The sequence below is a fragment of the Scyliorhinus torazame genome, chromosome 5 (genome assembly GCF_047496885.1).
Source record: "Scyliorhinus torazame isolate Kashiwa2021f chromosome 5, sScyTor2.1, whole genome shotgun sequence".
Classification (NCBI taxonomy): domain Eukaryota; kingdom Metazoa; phylum Chordata; class Chondrichthyes; order Carcharhiniformes; family Scyliorhinidae; genus Scyliorhinus; species Scyliorhinus torazame.
Genome location: NC_092711.1, coordinates 327,552,225 through 327,567,406, shown reverse-complemented (window position 1 = coordinate 327,567,406; position 15,182 = coordinate 327,552,225). Strand labels below are relative to the sequence as shown.

General features: G+C 57.9%; 1 protein-coding gene across 1 annotated transcript in view; it reads right to left on the bottom strand.

The window, feature by feature from the left end:
* Positions 1-15,182, bottom strand: part of adgrg4a (adhesion G protein-coupled receptor G4a) — a 721,014-nt gene that overhangs the window by 357,393 nt on the left and 348,439 nt on the right. The window contains exons 10-13 of the mRNA XM_072501541.1: positions 11,527-11,795; positions 11,337-11,433; positions 10,071-10,354; positions 239-340 (exon numbers count right to left, since the gene is read on the bottom strand). Coding sequence (XP_072357642.1) covers positions 239-340; positions 10,071-10,354; positions 11,337-11,433; positions 11,527-11,795 — 752 coding nt within the window. The remainder of the gene's footprint in view (positions 1-238; positions 341-10,070; positions 10,355-11,336; positions 11,434-11,526; positions 11,796-15,182) is intronic.

Sequence of the window (15,182 nt, the reverse complement as noted above, 5' to 3'; positions counted from 1 at the left end):
TTCAATCGTCCAGTCCTCTGACACTACTCCCACACCTAAGGGTGATTCGAAGATCATGTCTAGACCTCAATTATCTTTACTCTAATTCGCACAGGAATCTAGAATGCATCCCATCCCATCCAGTTCTGCTAACTTTCTACTTTGAGGAATGCTGAATTCAAATCCCAGCATTGTGCAATTTGAGAATTAACTCCGTTTGGAAAGAGTAATCTGAACAATCGCCAGTAAATACTCTCACCAGAATACTCGCTAAGTTGAAATTTGCCACAGCAGAGGTGAATTCTCCATTGGTTCCGAACATTATCCTTCCTCACGCAGTGAAATATGAAGATGAAGAATCCTGTGAAAATTAAACAAATAATTTAAACATTTCCGTTCTCCAGCACGGCCCTGGGACAAAATAAATTTGTTTCTCATTGATTCACATTCCAGCCACTTGGTTAAGATAGAAACAGAATCACTCTGTCCAAGTCTGGGGGCGAAAACAAGAGGAGACCATTCGGCCCCTCGAGTCAGCTCCGCCATTCAATACGATCATGGCTGGTCTGATCGTAACTTCAATCCCACGTTCCTGCCCCCCCCAATAACCTTTCACCCCCTTGTTATTAATCAACAATCTATCTCGTTCTGCCTTAAAAATATTCAAACATTCTGCTTGCGCAGCCTTTCGAGGACGAAGGTCCCAGTCCCACCCCTCTGAGGAAAAGCATTGCTCATCTCGGTCTTAAATGAGCGACCCCTTATTCTTAAATAGTGACCCCTGGCTCTAGATTCTCCGACAAGAGGAACCACCCTGTCCACACCCACCCTGTCCACACCCACCCTGTCCACACCCACCCTGTCCACACCCACCCTGTCCACACCCACCCTGTCCACACCCACCCTGTCCACACCCTGTCCACACCCACCCTGTCCACACCCTGTCCACACCCACCCTGTCCACACCCACCCTGTCCACACCCACCCTGTCCACACCCACCCTGTCCACACCCACCCTGTCCACACCCTGTCCACACCCACCCTGTCCACACCCACCCTGTCCACACCCACCCTGTCCACACCCACCCTGTCCACACCCACCCTGTCCACACCCACCCTGTCCACACCCACCCTGTCCACACCCACCCTGTCCACACCCACCCTGTCCACACCCACCCTGTCCACACCCACCCTGTCCACACCCACCCTGTCCACACCCTGTCCACACCCACCCTGTCCACACCCACCCTGTCCACACCCACCCTGTCCACACCCTGTCCACACCCACCCTGTCCACACCCACCCTGTCCACACCCACCCTGTCCACACCCACCCTGTCCACACCCACCCTGTCCACACCCACCCTGTCCACACCCACCCTGTCCACACCCACCCTGTCCACACCCACCCTGTCCACACCCACCCTGTCCACACCCACCCTGTCCACACCCCGTCCACACCCACCCTGTCCACACCCACCCTGTCCACACCCACCCTGTCCACACCCACCCTGTCCACACCCACCCTGTCCACACCCACCCTGTCCACACCCTGTCCACACCCACCCTGTCCACACCCACCCTGTCCACACCCACCCTGTCCACACCCTGTCCACACCCACCCTGTCCACACCCACCCTGTCCACACCCACCCTGTCCACACCCACCCTGTCCACACCCACCCTGTCCACACCCACCCTGTCCACACCCACCCTGTCCACACCCTGTCCACACCCACCCTGTCCACACCCACCCTGTCCACACCCACCCTGTCCACACCCACCCTGTCCACACCCACCCTGTCCACACCCACCCTGTCCACACCCACCCTGTCCACACCCACCCTGTCCACACCCACCCTGTCCACACCCACCCTGTCCACACCCACCCTGTCCACACCCACCCTGTCCACACCCACCCTGTCCACACCCACCCTGTCCACACCCACCCTGTCCACACCCACCCTGTCCACACCCACCCTGTCCACACCCACCCTGTCCACACCCACCCTGTCCACACCCACCCTGTCCACACCCACCCTGTCCACACCCACCCTGTCCACACCCACCCTGTCCACACCCACCCTGTCCACACCCACCCTGTCCACACCCCTCAGGGTATTAAAGGTTTTGCTCAAGTCGCCTCTCACTCTGCTAAACTCCAGTGGATATAAACCTAATCTCTCCATACTTTCCTTCTAAGACAAGCCATCTATTCCTGGTGTTAGTCTAGTGACCCTCTCGGAACTGAACACATTTACACCTTTCCATAAATAAGCGGCGGGATTCTCCGGTCACCGTTGGCGATATCGCGTTCGGCGATCGGCCGCCCGGTGGGGGGGGGGGGGGGGGGGGGATGAGCCGTTCCGCAGGCAGGTGCTGGGGGGCACTGATGGGGGGTGGTGAGGGGGGTTACTGGGGGGCCGGATCCATGTGCGGCCGGCGCCATGTTGGACGCCACGGCAACAGCAGGCCACCTCCGGGCACGGCCACGAACCCGGCAATTCCCCGTTCGTATCCGCAGGTAAAGCCAGAGTTCCCACTCCGGCATCAGCACTTAGTCTTCAAACTGGACCACCCAGCCCAAGGAGTCCAATATTGTGCACAATGCTCCGGGTGAAGCTTCCAGGCCGCTGGGTACAGACTTGCTCTTTGACACCACTCCTGAATGGCTTGGCTTGAATTTGACAATGATTGCCCCTTGTTCAGGGTTCCCTCCAGCAGAGGAAACAGTTTCTCTCTATCGACCCTTTCGAACCCTTTAAACACTTTGAATCGGTCACCCACAAATGGGGCGAAATTCTCCGTTATCGGCGGAAAGTCCGCCGATCGGCGCAAAAAACGGTGCAAATCCGACTTGCGTCACGTCGGAAAAATGGGTCGAAAGTCTCCGGCCCGAAATGGGCTAGCAGCGACGTAACGGGATCCGCGCTTGCGCAGTGATTCACGCCGTGCAGCGTCATACGCGCTGCACGGCGTGACGGCTCATAAGGCCGCGCTGCTCCCCCCCACCCGACCGGAACACCCGACCGGAACACCCGACCGGATGGCTGGCCGCCGCGCAGCCCCGAGGTTCGAGTCACGCGATGTGGAGGCGCTCCTGGACGCGGTGGAGCAGAGGAGGGACGCCCTGTATCCCGGGCACGGCCGCAGAGTTGCCCCACGCCACAGCCGGCGTCTGTGGAGGGAAGTGGCAGAGTCCGTCACCGCTGCGGCCCTGACACCACGGACAGGCACCCAGTGCCACAAGAAGGTGAACGACCTCATCAGAGCAGGCAGGGTGAGCGTCCCCCATATCCCCCATATCCCCCCTCCCCCATATCCCCCCTCCCCCATATCCCCCATATCCCCCCTCCCCCATATCCCCCATGTCCCCCCTCCCCCATGTCCCCCCTCCCCCATGTCCCCCCTCCCCCATGTCCCCCCTCCCCCATGTCCCCCCTCCCCCATGTCCCCCCTTCCCCCATATCCCCCCTCCCCCATATCCCCCCTCCCCATATCCCCCCTCCCCATATCCCCCATATCCCCCCTCCCCCATATCCCCCCTCCCCCATAACACCCCTCCCCCATATCCCCCCTCCCCCATATCTCCCCTTCCCCCATGTCCCCCCTCCCCCATGTCCCCCCTCCCCCATGTCCCCCCTCCCCCATGTCCCCCTCCCCCATGTCCCCCCTCCCCCATGTCCCCCCTCCCCCATGTCCCCCCTTCCCCCATATCCCCCATATCCCCCCTCCCCCATATCCCCCCTCCCCCATATCCCCCCTTCCCCATATCCCCCCTCCCCCATAACACCCCTCCCCATATCCCCCCTCCCCCATACCCCCCTTCCCCCATATCCCCCTCCCCCATATCCCCCTCCCCATATCCCCCCTTCCCCATATCCCCCCATGTCCCCCTCCCCATATCCCCCCTTCCCCCATATGACCCCCTCCCCCATATCCCCCCCTCCCCCATATCCCCCTTCCCCCATATCCCCCCTCCCCCATATCCCCCCTCCCCCATATCCCCCTTCCCCCATATCCCCTTCCCCCATATCCCCCTTCACCATATCCCCCCTTCCCCCATATCCCCCTCCCCATATCCCCTCTCCCCCATATCCCCCCTCCCCCATATCCCCCCTCCCCCATATCCCCCCTCCCCATATCCCCCCTTCCCCATATCCCCCCTCCCCCATATCCCCCCTCCCCCATACCCCCATATCCCCAAGTGAATCCAGCCCTAACCTTACCCTCTGCAATGCACGCGCAACCGATGGCGTGCATTCATATACCTGCCTAACAGTGTTGCCTTTTACCTCTGCCACCACCCCCCCCCCCCCCCCCCCCAGGAGAAGCGCGCACACAACAATAGTGAGCATGTGAGGACTGGAGGAGGGCCCGCTGATGAGAGGCCACTGACCGTACACGAGGAAAGGGTCCTGGAACTGGCTGGCGGACCTGAGGACCGGGAGGTTGCTGATGCAGAGGTCGGGGGCGTAATAGCAAGTGAGCCACCAACAGCCCGTCCCCATATCCCCCCTCCCCTATATCCCCCTCCCCCGTATCACCTGATCACTGCCTGATGTCTAACCATGCATGCTTCATTGTGTATCGCAGGACCAAACGTCCAGGCACCCATCCCCGCAGATGCAGACCGCTCGCAGGATGCCCCTCGGAGACCACGGGAGACGGAGAGACCCGCACCCTCCAGCATGCGACGCCCGCAGGATGCCCCTCGGAGACCACGGGAGACGGAGAGACCCGCACCCTCCAGCATGCGACGCCCGCAGGATGCCCCTCGGAGGCCACGGGAGATGGAGAGACACGGACCCTCCAGCATGCGACGCCCGCAGGATGCCCCTCGCACACCACGGGAGACGGAGAGACCTGGACCCTCCAGCATGCGACGCCCACAGGATGCCCCTCGGAGACCACGGGAGACGGAGAGACACGGACCCTCCAGCATGCGACGCCCGCAGGATGCCCCTCGGAGGCCACGGAGACGGAGAGACCCGGACCCTCCAGCATGCAACGCCCGCAGGATGCCCCTCGCACACCACGGGAGACGGAGAGACCTGGAGCAACAGGGAGACGACACCCCCGTCACGTGCGGGAGCGACCACCCAGCGACGAGGGGGGCAGCCACAGGCCCCCGTCACATCCGAGCCAGGACACCACTACCCAGGACACCACTACCCAGGACACCACTACCCAGGACACCACTACCCAGGACACCACTACCCGGGACACCACTACCCGGGACACCACTACCCAGGACACCACTACCCGGGACACTACTACCCAGGACACCACTACCCAGGACACCACTACCCGGGACACCACTACCCGGGACACCACTACCCAGGAAGACGAAATACCGGACAGTGACTCAGAGTGGATGAGTGGAGACGAACCCCCACCCCAAAGTGCCATGGACTCAGAGTGGGACGAAGAGCACGACACAACGCCACTGCTGTCACCAACACCCTCCACCATCGCAGAAACACTCACCTCGGTTGGGCACTTTAGTGATGAGGCGTCTGGTACACTCACTGGTGCGCACAACACAGCCGTCCCGGTACAGCAGGTGGAGGTAGGAGCAGCAGAGGGACCGGGCGGTCGGAGGGCAGCCCAGGCCAAGCGAACATCTGCCGCCCAGATGGATCCCGGGTTCCTGCAGTTACCACACCCACACATAGATCCGATGCAACCACCGACACGGAGACGAGCGAAGAGGGTGACGGGTGGCTTGCGGCGGCTGCAGTCGCAGGTGGAGGAGTCCACCCGCGTCCAGGAGCTGGAAGTGGTGCCGGTCATGCGTGCCACCCAGGCCGACACCGCACGGGTGGCGTCCGCGGTGGAGGCAATGGGTGCGACGGTGTCAGACATGGGGAACGGTGTGCGAGGCCTGGGGCCTTCCGTGCAGGCGGCGTCTGTGGCCCAGGAAATGGCTGCCCTCTCACAGGAGGCCATGAGCCAGTGCCAGCGCCAGATGGCAGAGGCGCTCAACGCCATAGCCCAGTCTCAGCAGGCCATGGCCCAGTCTCAGCAGGCCATGGCCCAGTCTCAGCAGGCCATGGCCCAGTCTCAGCAGGCCATAGCCCAGTCTCTGCAGGCCATGGCCCAGTCTCTGCAGGCCATCGCTGAGGGCATTGGCGCCAGTGGCCATGTGCGAGCTGGCGTCGCACTGTCACAGACAGGGTTTGACAACCCCCTGGGCTCCATGGCTGCAAACCTGCAGACCCCTGTCGATACCAGCACGGGCCTCCAGGACTGGCAGCGCCAGATGTCGGGGGCGCGTCGGATGGCCAGTCCGTTCGCGTCCCCCACCCATGTAGAGGCCTGGGGGCCATCGGGCACCCCGAGGGAGGAGGAGGTGGTGTGGTCCGTCCCGGCTCCCTCTGTAGGGGAGGTCCCGGTACACCGCGACACCTCGGACTCCCCCCTTCCGTCCCAGGTGCATCGGGTGGGCAACGGGCAGGACAGGCTGGCAGCTCGCCATCCCAGTCGCCCGGGCCGCAGCCTGGCCCATCTAGGCCAGGACGCCCCAGGAAACGGCCGCCAAAGGGATCCAGTGTCAGAGGGCAGGAATCACAGGAGTCCACCTCCAGTTCTGCTGTACCGTCTGGGGAACCACGTAGACGTAGTCAAAGGGCCCGTAAGGCCAAACAATTAGACACTGAGTAAGTTGGCACGGGTGCAGGGCACAGATGGGTTTTAGGGGCTAGGGCACGTGCATGAACTCCTTTGGTTATTAAAGTCAATGTTACACCTACCGAAGTTGCCTTTGTGCTCTGTCCAAAGCGTGCGGGGGTGTCATGTACGTTGAGCGCAAGTGTGTGTGTGAGGGGTGGTCTTACCTCAGCCCCAGGTGAGTCTGCCCCCTTCCCCCTGGGCTGCCATCAACATCCCCCGGGCAGAGGACGGGACCTTGCGCTGCAGTGTCACAGCCGCATGCAGGGATGGTCCGGGTGGATGGTGGTACTGTGGCCATGGGTCAGACATAGTCCAACGATGTGGAGCCAGGAGCTCACCGCAGGGCGGGTTGTCATCATCCTCCATGGCCTGCGATAGACACGCGTCCACCCGCAACTGTGTGAGCCCGGCCCGTTGTGCCGCAGGTGGATCGGCAATGGGGGGGGGTGGTGTGCATGCGGGTGGGGTGGGTGGGGTTGGGGAGGGGGGTGAGGGTGCTGGGTGGGTGGATGGGTGGGGGGTGTGGGTGGTCGGCTGTTGCCATGGTGTGCGGTCTGTGGCCATACTACCCGATTCCCACGCCCATCTAGTCAGTGAAGCGGGCGGCTATCAGTCTGTCCCGTGCCCGCTGGGCCAGCCGGTAACGGTGGACAGCCACCCGCCTGTGTCTACCCTGCCTGCCCTGACCATTACCCCCATCTCCCTCATCTGGGGAGGACTGCGCCTCTTACTGCTGCTCCTCCACTCGGCCCTCCTCTGCCTGCGGCACATCGCCCCTCTGCTGGGCTATGTTGTGCAGGACACAGCACACCACAATGATGCGGCCGACCCTATCTGACCGATACTGGAGGGCGCCCCCAGAGAGGTCCAGGCACCTGATACGCATCTTCAGCACGCCAAAGCACCTCTCGATCACTCCCCTTGTCGCTACATGGGCATCATTGTAGCGGTTCTCCGCCTCATTGCGTGGCCTCCGTATAGGCGTCATCAGCCACGATCGCAATGGGTAGCCCCTGTCACCCAGCAACCAGCCCCTCAGCCGGGGATGGCGTCCCTCGTACATGCCGGGGATGGATGACCGCGACAACACGTATGAGTCGTGTACACTGCCTGGGTAACGGGCGCAGACGTGCAGGATCATCATGCGGTGGTCGCAGACCACCTGTACGTTCATCGAATAGGTCCCCTTCCTATTGGTGAACACGGCCCTGTTATCTGCAGGTGGCCGCACGGCGACGTGCATCCCATCGATCGCGCCCTGGACCATGGGGAACCCGGCCACGGCAGAGAAGCCCACGGCCCGGGCATCTTGGCTGGCCCGGTCCACAGGGAAGCGGATGTAGCGGTGCGCCATGGCATATAGGGCATCTGTCACTGCCCGGATGCACCGGTGCACCGATGTCTGCGATATGCCGGACAGGTCCCCACTCGGTGCCTGGAATGACCCCGTTGCATAAAAGTTCAGGGCCACCGTAACCTTGACGGACACGGGGAGAGGGTGTCCCCCGCCAGTGCCACGCGGTGACAGGTGTGCCAGCAGGTGGCAGATGTGTGCCACGGTTTCCCGCCTCATCCGGAGTCTCCTCCTGCATTCCCGGTCCGTGAGGTCCTGGTATGACTGCCGGGGCCGGTACACACGGGGCGCCCTCGGGTGCCTCCGTTGCCGTGGGGCCGCGACGTCCTCCTCCCCCTCCTCGTCCTGTCGGTCAGGTGTCCCTCCAGCCTGGGCGGCTGCCGCCTGCCCCTCTGCGGCAGCCTGCGCCGCCTCTCTGGCACGCTCCTCCTCCTCCTCCTCCTCCTCCTCCTCCTCATCCAGGGCAACATAGACATGAGCGGTTGCCGCCACGGCGGCCAACATCGCTGATCGGAAAACATGACGGCCTGGTGGGGGGGAGGGGAACGACGACATGTCATCATTGCCCATATCCCCTCCTCCCCCCAGCCAGGTGGCATGGACCGCATGGGTCCAACTGTTGGAGGCTGGCACCTGGCCAGGTGGACCAACTCACTTGCCCTCGCATCCCCCTCCCCGGCACGGACCCCCCCCCAACCTCCACCCCGGCACGGACCCCAACCTCCACCCCGGCACGGACCCCCCCCATCCCCCTCCCCGGCACGGACCCCAACCTCCACCCCGGCACGGACCCCCCATTCCCCTCCCCGGCACTGACCCCCCCCAACCTCCACCCCGGCACGGAGCCCCCCCCACCTCCACCCCGGCACGGAACTCCCCCCAACCTCCACCCCGGCACGGACCCCCCATACCCCTCCCCGGCACGGACCCCCCCCAACCTCCACCCCGGCACGGACCCCCCCCAACCTCCACCCCGGCACGGACCCCAACCTCCTCCCCGGAACGGACCCCCCATCCCCCTCCCCGGCACGGACCCCCCCATCCCCCATCCCGGCACGGACCCCCCCCCAACTTCCACCCCGGCACGGACCCCCCATCCCCCACCCCGGCACGGACCCCCCCCCCCAACCTCCACCCCGGCACGAACCCCCCCCCAACCTCCACCCCGGCACGGACTCCCTCCCTCTCTGTCAGCGGGATTCTCTGTCAGCGGGATTCTCCCCCCGCGGGATTCTGTGTCGGTGGGATTCTGTGTCAGCGGGATTCTCCGTCAGTGGGATTCTCCGTCAGTGGGATTCTCTGTCAGCGGGAATCTCTGTCAGCGGGATTCTCCCTCAGTGGGATTCTCCCCCCGCGGGATTCTCCGTCAGCGGGATTCTCCGTCAGCGGGATTCTCCGTCAGTGGGATTCTCCGTCAGCGGGATTCTCCGTCAGCGGGATTCTCCGTCAGCGGGATTCTCCCCCCGCGGGATTCTCCCCCCGCGGGATTCTCCGTCAGCGGGATTCTCCCCCCGCGGGATTCTCCGTCAGCGGGATTCTCCCCCCGCGGGATTCTCCGTCAGCGGGATTCTCCCCCCGCGGGATTCTCCCCCCGCGGGATTCTCCCCCCACGGGATTCTCCCCCCCGCGGGATTCTCTGTCAGCGGGATTCTGTGTCAGCGGGATTCTGTGTCAGCGGGATTCTGTGTCAGCTGGATCCTCCGTCAGCGGGATTCTCCGTCAGCGGGATTCTCCGTCAGCGGGATTCTCCGTCAGCGGGATTCTCTGTCAGCGGGATTCTCCCCCCGTGGGATTCTGTGTCGGTGGGATTCTCCCCCCGCGGGATTCTGTGTCGGTGGGATTCTGTGTCAGCGGGATTCCCCGTCAGCGGGATTCCCCGTCAGCGGGATTCTGTGTCGGTGGGATTCTGTGTCAGCGGGATTCCCCGTCAGCGGGATTCCCCGTCAGCGGGATTCCCCGTCAGCGGGATTCTCCGTCAGTGGGATTCTCTGGAAAACGGGGCTGGCGGGACGGAGAATCCCGCTGGCGGAATTTGGTGATTTGGGGATTGAACATTCCAGTTACCTTGAAGAGTATTGAAAATGGAGAAAAGGTACAAGAAAGTGTATCGTGCTTCTCCCCAGGCAAAGAAGGTAAAGCCCCAGGTTAAACCCAGCAGGACGGTGAGGCTGGCACAGCCCTTGAGGTGATGTGAGAAGATGTTCAGGGCCGTGTTCCTGTGCTGCTTGGACCTCATTGTCTGAATCTGACGCAACACAACAATGAACATTGACACATTTATTAGGAACACCAGCCCGAAATAGGCCACCACTGAAAGATAGAACGCTGTGTCGTCCTTCATCCAGCAACTGGAAAAAAGAAGGGAAACAATTTTGTTCAGTATTTTACTCCATCCAATCAGAAATTTATCATTTTATCATTGCTCATAAATAATCGAATAAATTGCAGCAGCCACACAAACGGTGGATGTACTGAAGCTGTAACTAGTAGAGTTGATCAGGGAGAACTGGTGGATGTGGTTTATTTAGACTTTCAGGTTTTCGACAAGGTCTCACATTGCAGGTTACTGCGTAAAGTTAAAGCGCCTGAGAGTGTGGGTAGTGTCTCGAGATGGAGAGAAAGTTGGTTAGCAGACAGGAAGCAAAAAGTTGGAATAAATGGGTCTTTATTTGATTGGCAGGCAGTGACTAGTGGGGTACGGCAGGAATCTGTGCTAGGACCCCAACTGTTCACATTATATATTAATGATTTGGACGAAGGAACTAAATGTATTATCTCCAAATTTGCAGATGATATAAAATTTTGTGGGAGGGTGAGCTGTGAGGAGGATGCAGAGATGCTTCAGCGGGATTTGGACAGGCTGAGTGAGTGGGTACATGCATAGCAGATGCAGTATAATGTGGATAACTGGGGAGGGGAGGGGAAAGAATGGAATGTGTGTGACAGGGTGCAATGTCGGAGAGATTTACTGAGAAACTGGGGATGGTACAAGACATAAAGGTGATAATCAGACAAAAAAACAAAGAGAGGATATCCCCGCAGATTGGGAAATCACCACCATCAGCTCCAAATGAAATGTCACAGGGTGAAAGGTCAGGATCTGGAATTGTTTAACACAGTGTGGAGTTTGGAAGGTGTGAAGTGTCTCATTGAAAGAAGAGGTGTGGATTCTCCGACCCCCCGCCGGGTCACGGCCATCGCCCAGTTTTCGGAGAATCCCGTCTGAGGTGCTGTTTCCCAAGCTCCGAATCCGAATGCTGCATCATTCCTGCGGCCGGTATCACGGTAAGGTTCTGAAAGAAATTATTGAATGTAAAATGTTCTACTTACAACATTTCTGCTGGATTAGCAGATTTCATGTTTGTTTCAGCGCCATAAATGTCCACATTGATGCAGAGTAACGTTCCCACCACAACGGCTGGTATCCCTGTTTGGAATGTCACAAATGGGGCGAGGGTGAGAGGGGATAACAGTCACCGACCGGCTGGAGCTTAAATTGCTCAGAGCAGGTTTTACTCACCCCAACCAATCACGCAGAATTTCAGGATGTAGTGACGGACGTAGATATTGAAGACTTTCACCAGAGCAAAGTACATGTGGATCGCCTCGATACACATCCAAGTGAAGGAGGCGAGCAGGAAGTAATGCAGAGACGCAGCCACAGTGATACACAGCCCGTAACTGTTAAAGGAGGCCATCCATGAGTCAGTTAGGAAGGTGATGTTCAGCATGAACAAGGATGTGCATAGGTTCAGCAGGATCTTGGCGGGGTAATCACGGCGCACATTCCTAAACACACAAATGATTCACTGAGTTTGACCTGAGAAATAGGTGCCGGGTCTGTCACTTGGCACATTTATGGTGAGCCAATGAAAAGAGCAGGTTTCCAAAAGTAATATTGTGAGAAAAAGCCAGGAACTGAAGGAAATGATCTCATTCTAACTTTTATCATTACACAATTCAGCAGATAACAACATCCTTTTAACACCATAAAGTCTTTAATATTTCTATTTAATACAACTCAAAATACTTCCGAGCTAAAGAACTGCTTTTATTTCACTGTTTGTGAGAGTGAGTGAGTGTGAGTGAGTGAGTGAGTGTGAGTGAGTGAGTGAGTGTGAGTGAGAATGAGAGTGTGTGAGTGAGTGTGAGTGAGTGTGAGTGAGTGAGTCAGTGAGTGAGTGAGTGAGTGAGTGAGTGTGAGTGAGTGAGTGTGAGTGAGTGAGTCAGTGAGTGAGTCAGTGTGAGTGAGTGAGTGAGTGAGAGACTGAGTGTGAGTGAGTGAGTCAGTGTGAGTGAGTCAGTGTGAGTGAGTGAGTGTGAGTGAGTGAGTCAGTGTGAGTGAGTGAGTGAGTGAGTGAATGAGTGAATGAGTGAGTCAGTGTGAGTGAATGAGTGTGAGTGAGTGAGTCAGTGTGAGTGAGTGAGTCAGTGTGAGTGAATGAGTGTGAGTGAGTGAGTGAGTGTGAGTGAGTGAGTGTGAGTGAGTGAGTGAGTGAGTGAATGAGTGAGTCAGTGTGAGTGAATGAGTGAGTCAGTGTGAGTGAGTGAGTGAGTGTGAGTGAGTCAGTGTGAGTGAGTCAGTGTGAGTGAGTGAGTGAGTGAGTGAGTGTGAGTGAGTCAGTGTGAGTGAGTCAGTGTGAGTGAGTGAGTGAGTGAGTGTGAGTGAGTCAGTGTGAGTGAGTCAGTGTGAGTGAGTGAGTGTGAGTGAGTGAGTCAGTGTGAGCGTGAGTGAGTGTGAGTGAGTGAGTCAGTGTGAGTGAGTGAGTGAGTGTGAGTCAGTGTGAGTGTGAGTGAGTGAGTGTGAGTGAGTCAGTGTGAGTGAGTCAGTGTGAGTGAGTGAGTGAGAGTGAGTGAGTGAGTGAGTGAATGAGTGAGTGTGAGTGAGTTAGTCAGTCAGTGTGAGTGAGTGAGTGAGTCAGTGTGAGTGAGTCAGTGTGAGTGAGCGAGTGCGTGAATGAGTGAGTGTGAGTGAGTGAGTCAGTCAGTGTGAGTGAGTGAATGAGTGATTGTGAGTGAGTGAGTGAGTGAGTCAGTGTGAGTGAGTGAGTGTGAGTGAGTGATTGTGAGTGAGTGAGTCAGTGTGAGTGAGTGTGAGTGAGTGAGTGTGAGTGAGTGTGAGTGAGTGAGTGAGTCAGTGTGAGTGAGTGAGTGTGAGTGAGTGAGTGAGTCAGTGTGAGTGAGTGTGAGTGAGTGAGTGAGTGAGTGAGTGAGTGTGAGTGTGTGATTGTGAGTGAGTGAGTGAGTCAGTGTGAGTGAGTGAGTGTGAGTGAGTCAGTGTGAGTGAGTGAGTGAGTCAGTGTGAGTGAGTCAGTGTGAGTGAGTCAGTGTGAGTGAGTGAGTGAGTGAGCGAGTGCGTGAATGAGTGAGTGTGAGTGAGTGAGTGAGTGAGTGAGTGAGTGAGTGAGTGAATGAGTGATTGTGAGTGAGTGAGTGAGTGAGTGAGTCAGTGTGAGTGAGTGAGTGTGAGTGAGTGATTGTGAGTGAGTGAGTCAGTGTGAGTGAGTGTGAGTGAGTGAGTGAGTGTGAGTGAGTGTGAGTGAGTGAGTGAGTCAGTGTGAGTGAGTGAGTGTGAGTGAGTGAGTGAGTCAGTGTGAGTGAGTGTGAGTGAGTGAGTGAGTGAGTGAGTGTGAGTGTGTGATTGTGAGTGAGTGAGTGAGTCAGTGTGAGTGAGTGAGTGTGAGTGAGTGAGTGTGAGTGAGTGAGTGTGAGTGAGTGAGTGAGTGTGAGTGAATAAGAGTGAGTGAGTGAGTGAGTGTGAGTGAGTGAGTGAGTGTGAGTGAGTGAGTGAGTGTGAGTGAGTCAGTGTGAGTGAGTGAGTGAGTGAGTGAGTGAGAGAGTGAGTGAGTGAGTGAGTGAGTGAGTGAATGAGTGAGTGAGTGTGAGTGAGTCAGTGTGAGTGCGTGAGTGAGTGTGAGTGAGTGAGTGAGTGTGAGTGAGTGAGTGTGAGTGAGTCAGTGTGAGTGAGTGAGTGAATGAGTGAGTGTGAGTGAGTGAGTGTGAGTGAGTCAGTGTGAGTGAGTGAGTGAGTGTGAGTGAGTGAGCCAGTCAGTGTGAGTGAGTGAGTGTGAGTGAGTGAGTGTGAGTGAGTGAGTGAGTGTGAGTGAGTCAGTGTGAGTGAGTCAGTGTGAGTGAGTGAGTGAGTGAGTGAATGAGTGAGTCAGTGTGAGTGAGTGAGTGAGTGAGTGTGAGTGAGTCAGTGTGAGTGAGTCAGTGTGAGTGAGTGAGTGAGTGTGAGTGAGTGAGTGAGTGAGTCAGTGTGAGTGAGTGAGTGAGTGAATGAGTCAGTGTGAGTGAGTGAGTGTGAGTGAGTGAGTGAGTGAGTGAATGAGTCAGTGTGAGTGAGTGAGTGTGAGTGAGTGAGTGAGTGAGTGTGAGTGAGTGAGTGAGTGAGTCAGTGTGAGTGAGTGAGTGAGTGAGTGAATGAGTCAGTGTGAGTGAGTGAGTGTGAGTGAGTGAGTGAGTGAGTGAGTGTGAGTGAGTGAATGAGTGAGTGAGTCAGTGTGAGTGAGTGAGTGAGTCAGTGTGAGTCAGTGAGTGTGAGTGAGTGAGTGAGTGAGAGTGAGTGAGTGTGAGTGTGAGTGAGTGAGTGAATGAGTGAGTGAGTGAGTGAGTCAGTCAGTGTGAGTGAGTGAGTGAGTGTGAGTGAGTGAGTGTGAGTGAGTGAGTGAGTGAGTCAGTGTGAGAGTGAGTGAGTGTGAGTGAGTGTGAGTGAGTGAGTGAGTGTGAGTGAGTGAGTGTGAGTGATTGAGTGAGTGTGAGTGAGTGAGTGAGTGAATGAGTGAGTGTGGGTGAGTGAGTGTGAGTGAGTCAGTGTGAGTGAGTCAGTGTGAGTGAGTGAGTGTGAGTGAGTGAGTCAGTGTGAGTGAGTGAGTGAGTGTGAGTGAGTCAGTGTGAGTGAGTGAGTGAGTGTGAATGATTGAGACAGTGTGAGTGAGTGAGTGAGTGAGTGTGAGTGAGTGAGTGAGTGTGAGTGAGTGAGTGAGTGTGAGTGAATCAGAGTGAGTGAGTGTGAGTGAGTGAGTGTGAGTGAGTGAGTGAGTGAGTGTGAGTGAGTCAGTGTGAGTGAGTGAGTGAGTGTGAGTGAGTGTGAGTGAGTGAGTGAGTGTGAGTGAATAAGAGTCAGTGAGTGAGTGAGTGAGTGAGTGTGAGTGAGTGAGTGAGTGTGAGTGAGTG